At 35.1% G+C, this 14,306-nt stretch overlaps 2 protein-coding genes across 2 annotated transcripts; one reads left to right on the forward strand and one right to left on the reverse strand.

The window, feature by feature from the left end:
* The first annotated feature begins 434 nt into the window (after positions 1-434).
* On the forward strand, positions 435-4,984 carry LOC133316375 (transmembrane 9 superfamily member 5). Its single transcript, XM_061518117.1, has 7 exons — positions 435-592; positions 699-739; positions 847-1,435; positions 1,528-1,656; positions 2,435-2,591; positions 2,702-3,186; positions 4,395-4,984. The coding sequence occupies exons 1-7, from the start codon at positions 435-437 to the stop codon at positions 4,609-4,611; spliced, it is 1,776 nt and encodes a 591-aa protein (XP_061374101.1). The 3' UTR covers positions 4,612-4,984.
* A 575-nt stretch (positions 4,985-5,559) lies between these two features.
* On the reverse strand, positions 5,560-8,836 carry LOC133316374 (uncharacterized). The gene is made up of 6 exons (XM_061518116.1): positions 8,698-8,836; positions 8,549-8,599; positions 8,320-8,371; positions 7,779-7,837; positions 6,351-6,396; positions 5,560-6,017 (listed from the first exon to the last, which is right to left on the reverse strand). Exons 1-6 carry the CDS (start codon positions 8,776-8,778, stop codon positions 5,902-5,904), a joined length of 405 nt encoding a protein of 134 aa, XP_061374100.1. The 5' UTR covers positions 8,779-8,836; the 3' UTR covers positions 5,560-5,901.
* Positions 8,837-14,306: the final 5,470 nt, after the last annotated feature.

The raw sequence follows: 14,306 nt of genomic DNA on the forward strand, positions 1-14,306 counted from the left end.
TATCATGTTTTAAGATGATTTAAAAAATTTAATCATTTATTTATAAATTAATGGATCAATTATTTTTTTTTTTCATTAATTTATGATCTGTCAATGAAAAATTGGAAATTTTTAACTATATAATCATATTAAAAACAAAACATGACAGATTCGTTTACATTTATGACAATATTAATTATGTTATATATTTTATATGCATGATTAATATTTGTTTTGCTTCTATACATAACATAAGCCTTTAATTTTTTAAAATGAATCTATTTTCTTATCTAATGTTTAATAAGTTGAACTAATTATGATTTATTTTGTTTGATCTTACACGCTTGTTTGTGTCTACAAACTTGTAACATGTGTGAAATGTTGTGTCTGTGTTTGTGTATTTGACTCAGAGAGTTAGAAAAGCACTGCATCTGGTTTCAGTCTTCTCTGCATCTATGGCTAAACCCCATGACCTCATTATCCTTCTTCTGCTCTGCGCCACTGTAGAATCTTCTTCTCGTTCAGTTGCAGCATCTCCCTCTGATCACCTCTACGATGTTGGAAATGTTGTCCCATTTTTTGTCAACAAAGTGGGACCCTTCAACAATCCCAGGTTCCTTTCCCACCATTCTTCCAATTCCAATTTCTCATTGCTTTTGCTCATTTTCATGTTCATTGAGTTTCTGTTTTTTTTTTTTTTTATAATTTCCCTGTTGCAGTGAGACGTATGAGTACTATGATTTGCCATTCTGCACCCCAGGTTAGTCACTTTTAGTCTTAGGTTTAATCTGATGAAGTTGAAAATGAAATCAATTAGTCAGTGGAATTGGAACAACTTAGATTGTGAAAAGCTTGTGTTTTTCACAGACCCAATTGTCAGAAAGAAAGAGTCCATTGGGGAAGTTCTCAATGGTGATCGTTTGTGCAATTCTTTGTATGAGTTCAAGTTCCGGGAGCACAAGATTGATGAGACCTTGTGCCAAAATAAGCTTACAATTGATCAAGTTGCAAGCTTCAAAAAAGCTATAAACCGTGACTTTTACTTCCAGTTTTACTTGGATGATCTTCCATTCTGGGGTTTCATTGGGAAACTTGAAGAGGATAGCTGGTCTCCTGGTCGGGGAGGTCCAAACTATTACCTTTTTACACATGTTCAGTTTGATGTTCTTTACAATGGGAACCGAGTCATTCAAGTAAATGCATTTGGTGATCCGAATCGCGCTGTAGATGTAACAAAAGATGTTGATATTGATGTTAAATTCACCTATTCTGTTATCTGGAATGCCACTGAACTACATTTTGAGCAGAGGATGGACAAATACTCAAGAGCTTCATTGCTGCCTTTGTATCGTCAAGTTCATTGGTTCTCATTCATTAACTCAATTGTCATCATTTTACTTTTGATTGGTTTGCTTGCCCTGCTTTATATGCGCCATCTGAAGAGTGATTTGAAAAGGTAACTTTCTTCATTATTCATAGTTCAATAAGAGCAGAATTTAGGTTGGCTATTTTTATTTGTTAGCCTAATATTTTTCATCTACAATTTAGGTATTCTAATGCAAGTGAAGAAGATAAGGAGGTTGGTTGGAAGTCCATCCACGGCGATGTATTCAGACCTCCTTCAAACTCATCCTTACTTTTTGCTGTTGTGGGAACGGGTACCCAATTGCTAATCTTGTAAGCTACTTTAGTGTTTGAAATGCATATTCGTCAAGCCTATTCCCAAAAGCCACATATTCAGCCTCTAGTCTTTACATGACATTCTCACGAGTACAATATAAGGTGTGCAATGTCTAGTTTCATCTCTGCATCAACCAACCTAATCAAATCCTTTAGCAATCTGAACCTGGACTATCAAGTGATAGCAGAGGCCAAAAGCATTCTCCTTTCACTTGATTTCTGCTTTTCCTTGTCTAATCTCATGTATGGTTATGTGTATGGTGTTGGTCATACTTTCTTCTGATTCTTTGTATGAATTCTTGAATTAAAGGAGCCAGTCTTTGTTTACTTATCTTGTTACAAAGTCAATAAATTTACCTGTGGAGGTTATCAAGGAGCTTTCTTTATGCAACCTTTCATTGATAATTTTCTACTCTAATTCTTGCAACTCATGTACTAGCTGAATACATTTTTGCCATGGACATGGTTTCTTTTTAATAATTGTGCATCATGATTTTATCCAAACCATTTTTCTACGGTGAGCCTTAGTTGTCTTGACAAAGGCTGTATCTGTTTTATTCTCAGTCTTGATCTCTGCCCTTATACATACACAGAATGCTTGTCAAAATTAGTTCCTGAAATAGCAGTCAGAGTGGTTTATATATGTAGTTTATCATACAGCTGTGTCATTATCACTGTTCATTTGTGTAATGTGAGAATAAAAATTGCAACTAAACTTGTTAACTTTTAACTTTGTTCCTCTTTTTTATATAAACTAATTTGCCTTTTACTTCAGGCTTTGTGTCGTACTGTTTCTAGCACTTATTGACACCATCTATCCCTACAATCGTGGAGGACTGTTAAATTTTGTTGTCCTGCTATATGCTCTTTCATCAGTTTTTGCTGGGCACTCAGCAGCATCCTTCCATGGCCAGTTTTCTGAGAATGGATGGGTAATTCTTTATGTAATTTCACAATGAGAAAAGAAAGAAAGAAAATGTTTCATTTCTTTATTTTATTTTTAACTACCTATAACTATTCTGTGAATTGACTATAATTCCAGGAAAGGAGTGTTAGTCTAGCAGGAATTCTTTACATTGGACCAGTGTTTGTTGCTGTCTCTATCCTCAACATTATTGCAATATCTTATGGGACCACAACTGGACTCCCATTGGGCTCCATTGTTGTGATTCTTGTTTTATTCACATTTCTTGCCATCCCATTGCTTGCATTTGGTGGAGTGATTGGATACCGTTTTAGATCTAAATTTCAAGCCCCCTCTGCTACAAAGAGATATTCTAGAGAGATTCAACAGCTTGCTTGGTACAGGAGAACTCCATTTCAAATGTTTATTGGGGGTCTTGTGCCTTTTAGTTCAATTGTCCTGCAATTACACCAGGTGTATGCTAGTATGTGGGGCTACAAAATATACACTCTTCCTAGTATTTTGCTTGCCACATTCATCACTGTCATTGTGATCATTGCACTTGTCAATATTGGCTTGACATATATTCAACTATCTGTGGAAGACCATAATTGGTGGTGGAGGTATGTTGTGTTGCTGACATCAATGCTTGCTGCTTGCTTCCATATTAATGCTTTTTTCTGTCCCCTTTCCTCCTCCCTCTTTTGCTCATGTGTCTGGGGCAATATTTAATCCTCGATCACCATGACTCCTAAGGAATATATGTGGTGATGATTGAGTCTAGATTTAATAAATTTATAAAACCTGTAGTTAAAGTATCTATATAAATAATGCATATAATTGATCCTCATTGTTTAAGGTCCACTCTCATATCATAACTCTTACCCATCTTTCAAAAAAAGATAGAGACATATATAAAAATAAGAAGATTAATATCAAATCTTGCATAAAGGAGGTGACAGGATTAGATGCAAGGGTCATATTAGGCAGCCATTACTAGTGGGAAAATTGTCATCAGGAAGTGTTTATGTATTGATCAATTCAAATACATTTAATTGCTTCAAAGGCTTTAAAATAAAAGGATTAGGGCTTCCTTGTTGCATTCCTAGTTTTCATATTTACTTTTGTGTAACGTGCGACAACTTGCAAGAATCAAGGACTATTCCCACACACTAACACGAGACTTTTCAGCGTGCTTTATCCTTACTCACATATTTCCTGGGAAAACTTCCCAAGAAGTCACCCATCCCATAATTGCTTCAAGTTAAGCACGCTTAACTATGGAGTTCTTCCGTTCTGAGCTACCGAAAAGAAGATGTATCTTGTTAATATAGGTAGTACCAATTAATTCTTATAAGTTATCCCCAACTGTGCAGTCTCATACCTGCACAGTCTTTGGAATCCCTTTCTTTCGGGTGTCGATTCGATTCATTCATGTACCCCGCTGGAAGCCTGCCAGGAGCCGCTCCTCCTTGTCTGTGCTCTTTCGCATCATGCCCTTTCGCACCGGTGATCACTCCCCGCCCTCGTCAGCACTCAGGATGTTACATTCTGTTTTGATTTAGTTTTTCTTTTCAAATCTTAAGGGTACCTTATCCTCATCCCTACTGCACTTCCTACTTTCCTCTTTAATAATAATTTTCTTTTATCGAGAACAAAAAAATAAATGGTTGGAACCATATTAAGATTGTGGAAATAAAATGTAATATAATGTTTATATGTTGTATAAGAATTTTGGGAGGTAAAAAGAGTAAAATCTATAAACATTGGGCATCCTTCAGTATGAGACTTTGTCACTGATTTTTTTTTGTTTTTATTTTTATGGGTGCAGATCTTTACTGTGTGGTGGCTCAACAGCCATTTTCATGTTCGGGTATTGTATCTACTTCTATGTGAGATCAAATATGAGTGGATTCTTGCAGCTATCCTTCTTTATTGGCTATAGTGCATGCCTATGCTATGCTTTCTTCCTAATATTTGGTGCCATCAGTTTCCGAGTTTCATTGCTTTTTGTTCGCCATGTATACCATACTGATAAAAGAGAGTGAGTCACCTATCTCAGAAACACAAAGCAATACTGGTTATATCATTGATGGACTATGCCCTTCAGAAAGTGAAGTCTACACGATATGGTATAAGGGTATTACTTCCTTGAATTCTTTAACAAGGACATTTGTGCAGAAATTGTATCCCTTATTTCTTTGCATTAAGATTGAATATCCATGACTGCGCATTTTGAAAAAGGCTTCCTGGTGGCACATTTTAGCCCGGGGGAATGAGATGAGTGGAATGATGGAGTATAGGTTGTTAAATACCAGGTATGAATTCTTAAGGAGAATTAAAACCCCGAGTTGTTTATGAGAAACAATTTTTTTTTTTTTTTTGGATTTTACTTTTATGAGGAACTTTGTTAACAAAGAATTGGCATTTAATATATACTACGTCAACTGGGGTGGTGATGTTCAATATATGAAGCACTATACACAAGGACATACAGAGTTACACACAACCCAAACTACTCAGTTAATACTAATAATTTGTCCCAGAAGTTTGAGGGAGTTTGTTTATTTTAAGGCATGATTTCTTCCTTGAAGGCACATATATAACAACATAACATGTTCCCTGGAAAATGCAATAGAACCTTGAAGCTTAAAACTAAATTGTATTATTATCATGTCTGGTTATCGGGTTCTAAGAGCGTAGACAGTGTGATTATGCTGGTGAAATTTTCCAGATACCAATTGAGTCTTCTTTTGGTTGGTTCTGGTTGAGGATCCCAAATGGATATTGTCATACAAAAGCAAAAATAACATGGTGCAATGAATTTAAATGCTTTGTGTAGCTAATGACCTGATCAAGTGTCGTCAGCACAATATTTAGAAACCTGAAAATATCATAATTACAATCTGATGTTACAAAAATGCTGGGAGGTATTCTTTAAATAGTAAATTTATTCAATCAAATAGCACAAAATCAATTTCTAAAACGTAGTAATAATTACTTAAATACAACATAAACTGGGGGATAAACAATATAGAGATCGTTTTCACTATTGTAAAATGAAGGCATCCGAAATATAACCAAAGGATGCAGAAGTTACATGGATAATAAATAAAAATAGCTGAGGAGATTGCAAAGGGAACCTAACAAGCAACATGAAATCCTTATTAAAGAAATCATAACATAATAAACCAAACTATCAATCATGGATGATGCATCTATCTGATCTCAAGAACCAGCTGATAGGATCTGAAATTACACAGTGGAGCACTAAAGCTCAAGAGCAGTATTTACACAAGAGAAACAAAACTGTAAGCACAGGCAGTACGAATGCATGATTATAGAGTAGAGGAAGTTCTTGATTTCTGAATCTTTTCATCCTTTGAAGGAGGCGATGACATTGCTGCGTGGTAAGATGAGGAAACAAGTTGTGCAAAAGCAGGAACAGCCCCACCTGCAGTTATTCCAATGACATGGTTATCAACTCAGTAACACAGTAATCTTCATCACAAGGATAAGACCACTCAATAGCACAAATAAAAAGGTTATCAATTGTCAAACACAGAACTAGTCATAAGGGTGACTATGCTTAAAAAGACGAGAATTTTCAATCTTGGAACATAACAAACTCTTGTAAACGTGAGTAATTTTAGAAAAGTAAGGTACTTTGTGTGTGTATTAATTTGTGGAACTTACCCTACCAAACTAGGCATAGCTCAAGCTTAAACTAAAAATCATAAAGTATATAACAAAAGCAAAATAAGTAATAACACAATCAGAAATTCACCTGCCAGTCCTGCACATGCTGAAGAGAATACTATCACAGGTGGTGTCTGAAATCAAGAGCAGGTTCAGTCAATATGATAGAACAAGTTTTTGCTGAAATATAAAGGCAGAAGGCATCGCCCTAGGAGTAGTTCTGGTGCATAATATGAGTAAAGGCTCTATAATGCTTGAATACCTATGAACTCAATTTCAGATACTCCAATATGCAAATGAGGTCCCATATAAACCATTATGCACAGGGCAATTTAGAAAGAAAAAAAATTAGGGGAAAAAAGCACACAAAAGAAACTATATTCAAAGTTCAAACTAAACCTCTGAATCTATAGTGACTGCAACCTCCATGGTAAAAGTTATACAATGAGCCAGCAGAAGTATAAATTTAGAGACAGCCTTAATTCACAGATGATAGAAAAGCATGAATATTTTACTGGGAGGTCAACCAATGATCTATGCATTAAAACAGGACTGATCCAAATGGTAACAAATATGATGGTCGAAGATGGTGGAGACAGCATCTTTAGTGTTTTTCAAAAAAGTGACTACAATTTCCTCAAGGAAAAAACTTCAAAGCCGATGGTAAAATGCAACTGACAGAAAAGCTGCTTCAAGAATGTAACAAAGGCCAACCAAAAAAAAAAAAAAAGGAGAGAGAGAGAGAGAGATATGTTCCCTTTTGGCAAGTGGAAATCAAAATATCTATGGCCATACAAGATATAGCCATGATGGGAGTATTTATGTAGTAATCAAGAAGTTCTTTTATTTAAAGTTTTATTATAGCATATTGATCCTCTAACAAATTATAGAACGAGATATAACTCAGCTTAATTTTATGCATGGGTCTAAGCAACTTAATGACTTTATACACAAATGGAGGAAGCAAGCGAGTCTAGTTGACAGGGCTATCTCTTCTCTTGACATCATAGGAATGGTTACAGGGTACCTTCAACTGTCTAAGGATGTCACAGACATGCAAAAATGGTTTCCATACCTGATAAGAATTATTTTAGGGGACAAGTGGTTTTTTAATGCGGTTGCACACTCAAATATTCACACTTAATTTGACAACATAAATTGCATCAATTTTTGCCATTGATATAGAGGTAAATAACAAGGAATTCCAGACTCTTTAAAAAGTATCTCCATGAGATTTTATTTAAGAAGAAGATAAAGCAGTAAATCTCCTAGATTATAAATAGTTAAATGTAACAACAGAATACTTTGAGCTGTTTAGGATGCTTAATCTAAGAGTTTAAAACTAGTCAACGATGTGCACCTCCAAAAAAAACATTGAACATGAAAGGAAAAAAGTATAAATGAACGAAAAAAGAAGAAGTAAAAAGTAAAAAATTATAAAAGGGAGAACTGCAGAAACTAATAAAATAAATGAAAAATAAAGACAGAAGGTGATCAAAGGGCACAAGAAACTTACGCCAACAAAAAAATGTAACCACATGGGTCCCTTAACCGACCTCCGGACAATTGGCATAACTGCATTACAAATGAAAAAAAGAAATCCCTTTGAATAATAATAGTCTTGGTTGTTAATACAAACATTAAAGCTTCATTCTTTCAGTTTGGAACATGAACTGTTTCTGCAATTACAATTTTCAAATCAATCAAACTTATACATTCTCGTTCATCTTATTACTAAATCCCATAAATCTCCCAACTCAAGTTTGAATGTAGTGCCTCTTAGCTGTTTTAATGACAGTATTTTAAGGTTTTTCACAAACAAAAGATATAAGAAAAATTAACTCTCTACTAACTAATATTAGTTGAGTCATTAAAATTAAAAAACAAAAAAATCAATGATCACAAGATTTTGTGCATTAACTATGCATGTTTTTCCATTTCCCAAACATGAATTACCCTTTTAGAGCAGCTTAACAAGCTAACATATCGAGCTGATACATCATATCATATATTAACATATAAATGCATAAAATATAAAATAAAATAAAAATACACACCATGGTTGAAGCCATAAAATGCACTTGTGATGCCACCAAAGGCAGAACCAATCTGCATAAAATTAAAATCCCTCGAATAACGATCAAGAGCTCAGAAATCCATACCAAAAGTCAAATAAATTTCATTGTTCATCACAAGATTAGATCCAACCCTCTACAATTAAACATCAAAATCGACAAAAAGTTTGAATTTTGAGAACAAATAAAAAGTGGGGTGGGAAGAATTTACCATAGAAAAGCTATCCCTGATGAGGGGGGAAACGTTCCAATTACTGGTTTCCTGCAAAAATTCAAATTGGAAAGGAAAATGGAAATTGGAAGGAAAAAGAAAAGTAATTGAATTGAGAGAAAGTGTTGAAGTAGGGAATTGGAAAATACCATATCCTTTGAAAGGGGTCCTGCGCAGTGATGGCATCGAATGTTTTGACTGGAACCGCCACTGAGGTTGGAACCTTCCATGTTCTTCTGTTCTGCGCCTCTGTGTGAAAACCAGGAACGTGAAAAGTTGTAGAATGAACTCAATTCTCAAATTACAATTAACTATTTAAAAAGGAATTTGCTTACATTTCTATTTTTCTTAATCCTTATCATTAAATGTGTTTTATGTTCAAAATCAACGAATATCTGATATTGATCAATAACGATCTATAAAAGTATGGGTTCGTTTTTTCCGCAGTTAATGCAGATAAGTTATCTGCAGTAAGCCAATACGACGTCGTTTTGGGACGGACTTTATGGTGTTTTTGTAATTTTAATTTATTTTAGGTTATAATAGTCTTTATATTTATAATTTTTTAAGATTTTAATACTAAAACGACGTCGTTTTGGAAATAAATGCAGATAACTTCTCTGCATTAACTGCGGAAACATTTTTTCCTAAAAGTATTTTATAAATATTTTTTATAAATTTTGCTGAAAAATATATATTGATTACAAAGAAAGTTATATTTACAACATAAAAGTTTTATACTTTTTTAGAACTTATTTTCTCACTGTTAAATTAATTGTAGATTGACGATTTATAATTTTGTATTCTCTCTCCTCAATTTTATTATCTCCCACTAGGGTATAGGGTTTAGTATAAAAAAAATCTACCAACGAAAAAGGTCTTAGCATCTCACATTTTCTCGAGGTTTCTTGCAATTGTGTTGTTGCTATGTGTTTTCAAAAACCCAATCAATCATTCTTCTCATTCTCTTTGTCACGCGAGAAAGAGATTGAAGTCGTGTATTGAGACACGATGGGTCAGGGGCAAGAGAAGGACGATTTTTCGAATAACAAGCCTTCCACTGAACATGTACAGTACTTTTGAAGAGTTTATCCTTGTTTCCTTCAATATTGTTGATTCTCATTTATTTTATTTTATTTTAATTTTCTAGCATAAATTTATTTTATTCTGTCAAATATGAACATGTATTTGAATATAGTTAAGTTATTCATGCTTCACCTATCTAATTCATTATATAAAGGGAGATTAGTGAGGTTAGCTTTTAGCATGTCTTTCGATAGGAAATTATCAATGTTTACAATTCTATGTTGATTTCACTCTATGCTATCGGTATTTAAAGTAAAATTTGTGGCTGTACACTCATGATAATATTGATTTATCAGTAATGTTTAATTGAAAATTTCTGCTACAAATAAATACAATACTTCTTAATTAATAATGTTGTAGTTCATCTGTTTACTTTGGTAAAGGTTAATATCAAATTATATTGACTTCGGAGGAGATGGTTTGTCGAATGAAATGGAATATTATAAAATGGAAGATGACATACGATGAAATAGAAGAAGACTTACCTAATAATGTGTTTAATGCAATTCTATTATCACCGACAAAGAATAATGACATTTTGATTGAGGTTGGAATGATATTTCCTGAAACGAAGGATAAAGTAGACTTGTACACAACATTTGATAGGGCAAGATGTTTTGGAATTCGGGGACGAACATCCAAGAATAATTATGTGATTCTAACAAGTGTTATAGAGGGTTATCCACAACTGGAAAAAAAAAGTGACACCAAATCAAGGCGGACGACATCATCATGTATAGGGTGTGAAGCTTATCTCAAGGCTTCTAGAAATAAAAAGTCAAATATGTGGAGAATTACATATCTCAACGATAACCATAACCATGAGATGGTTACTCTTAAAAGTGTTCCATATTCGAGATCATATAGACAAATGCCTGATGCTGCAAAATGTTCGTTAAAAAATTCAATGAGGCAGGTTTGCCTACTGAAAAGGTGGCCACCATCTTCAAAAGCCATGATTTAGGATTTGATAGTCGAGATTGTTATAATCATATGAAAAATATGAGAAGAAGAAGAATATATAACATTGGGGATGCACAGTATGTCCTACTTAATTGTATTAAGCCACAATCATTGAATCCAGATTTCATTTATTTTATAAAGTATGATGATGACAATTGGATGGTAAGTTTTTTTGGATCGATGCAAGATCCAGACACGCCTATGAGCTTTTTAGGGATGTCGTCACGTTTGACACAACATATAGGACTAATAAGTTTTCCATGTGTAACAGCCCGTTGTACACCGGTATTGTTAACATTAATTATGATATTAAGAACAGTTACAATCACAGCAGTTCATTTATAAAAATGCGAGTAAACTTTTTTCGTTTATTACGCGAGCATTTAAAACGATAAAAAGCGTAATAAATAAAAGCTGTGACCGTAACCGTAAACTCTTTGCGGAATAATTATTTAAACTACTTCTATAACATATATTACATCTCTCAAGTCACTAAGGGGTTCCCATAAACCCACTTAGCTAAAATCTCACCTTTACGTTTTCTACATATCCGAACATGGTTCGGTCTTTAATTTTCTGCGGATAAACCGCATTCTACAAGCCTCCCATCTTTTAGTATGTTATTCTAGACTTAATTACCTTTCTAGGAAGCTATCACACGAGTCATAAAGTTCTCGTTTGCTCCGGATATCGCCGTTTGAAGTTGGACAAGCAAATCTGCCAGCCAACCCCAAAACAGCTCCAAACATCCTTCACTCAATCAATTATTCTGGAAAATACACTCAACCAATTGCTCTCAAATTTTTATACAACAAACTAGACACCTCAAGCTTAAATTTTACATATCATACACCTAATTTGACCAAGAAAAGAAGCGGGAATAATTTTCCCAAACTCTGTCCAGATCAGCCCCATGTGCAGGGACCAACAGGGCAGTCTGTGTTCACGGCCATATACAGGACGAAGAACAACCCAGAAAATTTCCAAATTTTACCACAATGTAGAGGACATCTCAAGCTTCAAAACGGCATATGGCACATCCCTATCGGACCTCTGTGGAGGGAGATATGCTCTATCAAAGTTCGCCTAAATTCTGCCAATTTCTAAAAAATTCGCCGAGTTTCCTTTGTTTTTTCAATAATCCCCAAGTTTGCAAAAGTATTCTATGACCTCAATTTGTACCTAATAATCATAGGGTGGCACACACAAGGACCAGCAATGTCTTGGGGCTCTTACAACCCATCACAGTTTATATCAATTTACTCAATTCATATCACATTGCTTACTTTATTAACACTTAACATATTTCAATCATCAAGATCCATTTGCATGCATTTTCTAAACATACACATAATCATAATCCTAAAATAGGCCTATTGCCCTTTCATCATATTACATATGCTTCATATTACACAAGATCCAATATAATAATTACAATTATCCAAATTACATTATGAGTAATAAAATCTCCAAATGCAACATAATAATTAAACCTAAAAATGACATAACCCATATGTAACTAGACTTAGGCAAAAATGGCATGAACAAATATGACAATAACCTCATCCTAGATACATATGCAATGTTCATGTCCTAAGTCTAGCCTAGGCCCAACGGCCACCAAAATGCAAAATAAATAATCCTACGTCTCAATCATCCTATGGGCTTCTTGCCCGCCGCTCCAACTCCACTGCTACCTCCTGAAATAAAGCCCTCAAGACGGGGTGAGATATACGAATATATCTCAGTAACCCAGAGGTTCTGGAGAATACTCCGCCCAATGGTTCACTTCGATGCATATAAATAACATAACATAACATCCGAAAACGGGATAAAGCAAGGGATTTAGTGAAATATGGGAGCATAGAAATACAAAATACGACGAAGCTGAAATGATCAATGCCAAATCCACGCAACGTCCAGCCTATTGGCTCGACATATAAGCCTACGGGTTTCAACCAAGGCGTGTTCCCAAAACATCAAACCAAGGCACCCTCCATCCATAACCACCAGAGACTTCCTAGTGTGCCCCTATCCGGATCACACACCACGACCCCAGGTCAACTGAAACTCCATCTCGGAGACCTATCCAGTGGAAGTCCGTAACGCCCGAAGGCAAACTGTCTACTGGCCAGAGACACGGTACATCCTATGTACCAACACACATACAATATGCATGAGCATGTTATCCTATATTATTTACATACACTTCCTACCATCACCCTCAACGGGCATAGTGGAACACACAAGGGGATCAAGCCCCAGTACCAAGAGGTTACATGTATAATCCTCTCCTCGTAGCTTCAATGCAATATATTTTTCGAGCTCGTTACACAACAGAAATGCCTACAGAGAGGAAATTCCCTATTAATTGCCATTCATACGATCACATGCAAGTTACTAATTCTACAAGCATGGTTCCGAGATACTCACCACAATCCCACTTGGTCCGGGATCAAGGGCAACCCACCGAGCTCATGGTTCGGGATTCAAATCCACGAACGGCAACCTACAATAACCATGTACGGATCATTAACACACGACAAATCTATCAAAATCCAAAAACATCAAATTCTCTTCCCCCCACTAGTGAGGTTCGGCCATTAGTGTGTTAATTTACAAAATATTTTTCTTTATTTTCTTTCTAATTTTCTTAAGCACTCTTAGGTTACCAAAATACCATTTTAGGTGCCAATTTGCATCCTACACCATTCAAACATCATTTTGCCAATTAATTTGCTTTAGGTTCAATTACACAATTCCACACTATCCAATATTTTTCCATTGATTTTCCAACCTTCCAACCATCACACAACCCTTCTAGTTACCATTTATCACATAACACATCATCCAAATGATTTTAACAACATCAAATCTTCATTCTTTCCATTAAGGCTGAATTGTACCTAGGCCATCACCAAGGGCCATTCAATTCGATTCAACTATTCCACACCTCATACAATCCTATTATAACATCATACAACCATGCAATTACACAATCCTAACAACAATCTCCAACACAAAGTCATGGCATCATCCAAATTTCCACTAAGTTAAACTCATTTTTCACCAATAATTTTTTTTGCATTTATAGCTCCAACACATCATTCTAAGACATAATCATCTAATACACAATTTTCATTTGAGCTCTCTAACTACACAAATCAAACAAAACCACTTTAGGGTTCATAAATTCAAATCAACAATCCAACCAATAGAAAGTGATGAAACTTACTCAATAGCTTGGCCTAAGACTCCTCCAAGACATACTAAACCATTTGAGCTCCAAACAACTCCATGAACACAAATCTACAACACATGGCCGCGGGTTTGGGGGGGTTTCTCAAAATGTAGTGGGTTTTGATGGCTTAATACTACTACCAATGGGTTTGGAAGGTTGTTTCCAACAAATTTCAAGACAAAAATCACTTGATTCGGTTGAGATTTGATGAAGTTAGGGGAGATTAAAGTTTCAAGCAATTTTTGGCCATGGAGGGGGTGAGGCTCGGTTTTGAGAGAGAGAAAGGGAGGGGAAGATGATCATGAATAGTGGCTTGCCATGTGTCTTAAGTGATTTAAGTGGGGTGGGTCCCACCGCCACCTCACGCGATTTCAAACTAATTCGAATTTCCCTCCGATTCCACTAAACGTCCATAAATTCATAACCTATTTATAAACTCTAATTTTTAACATTAACCATTGTCCTTTA

The sequence above is a fragment of the Gastrolobium bilobum genome, unplaced genomic scaffold (genome assembly GCF_033153095.1).
Source record: "Gastrolobium bilobum isolate Gb01-03AN ecotype WA unplaced genomic scaffold, APGP_CSIRO_Gbil_v1 utg682, whole genome shotgun sequence".
NCBI lineage: Eukaryota > Viridiplantae > Streptophyta > Magnoliopsida > Fabales > Fabaceae > Gastrolobium > Gastrolobium bilobum.

Coding starts and splice junctions, on each gene's coding strand:
- LOC133316375 (XM_061518117.1), top strand. CDS start 435: ATGGCTAAACCCCATGACCTCATTATCCTTCTTCTGCTCTGCGCCACT. Junction 1,657..2,434: donor GGTACCCAATTGCTAATCTT/GTAAGCTACTTT, acceptor CTTTTACTTCAG/GCTTTGTGTCGTACTGTTTC. Junction 2,592..2,701: donor AGTTTTCTGAGAATGGATGG/GTAATTCTTTAT, acceptor CTATAATTCCAG/GAAAGGAGTGTTAGTCTAGC.
- LOC133316374 (XM_061518116.1), bottom strand. CDS start 8,778: ATGGAAGGTTCCAACCTCAGTGGCGGTTCCAGTCAAAACATTCGATGC. Junction 8,600..8,697: donor GACCCCTTTCAAAGGATATG/GTATTTTCCAAT, acceptor GAATTTTTGCAG/GAAACCAGTAATTGGAACGT. Junction 6,397..7,778: donor GGTTACATTTTTTTGTTGGC/GTAAGTTTCTTG, acceptor TCTTGATTTCAG/ACACCACCTGTGATAGTATT.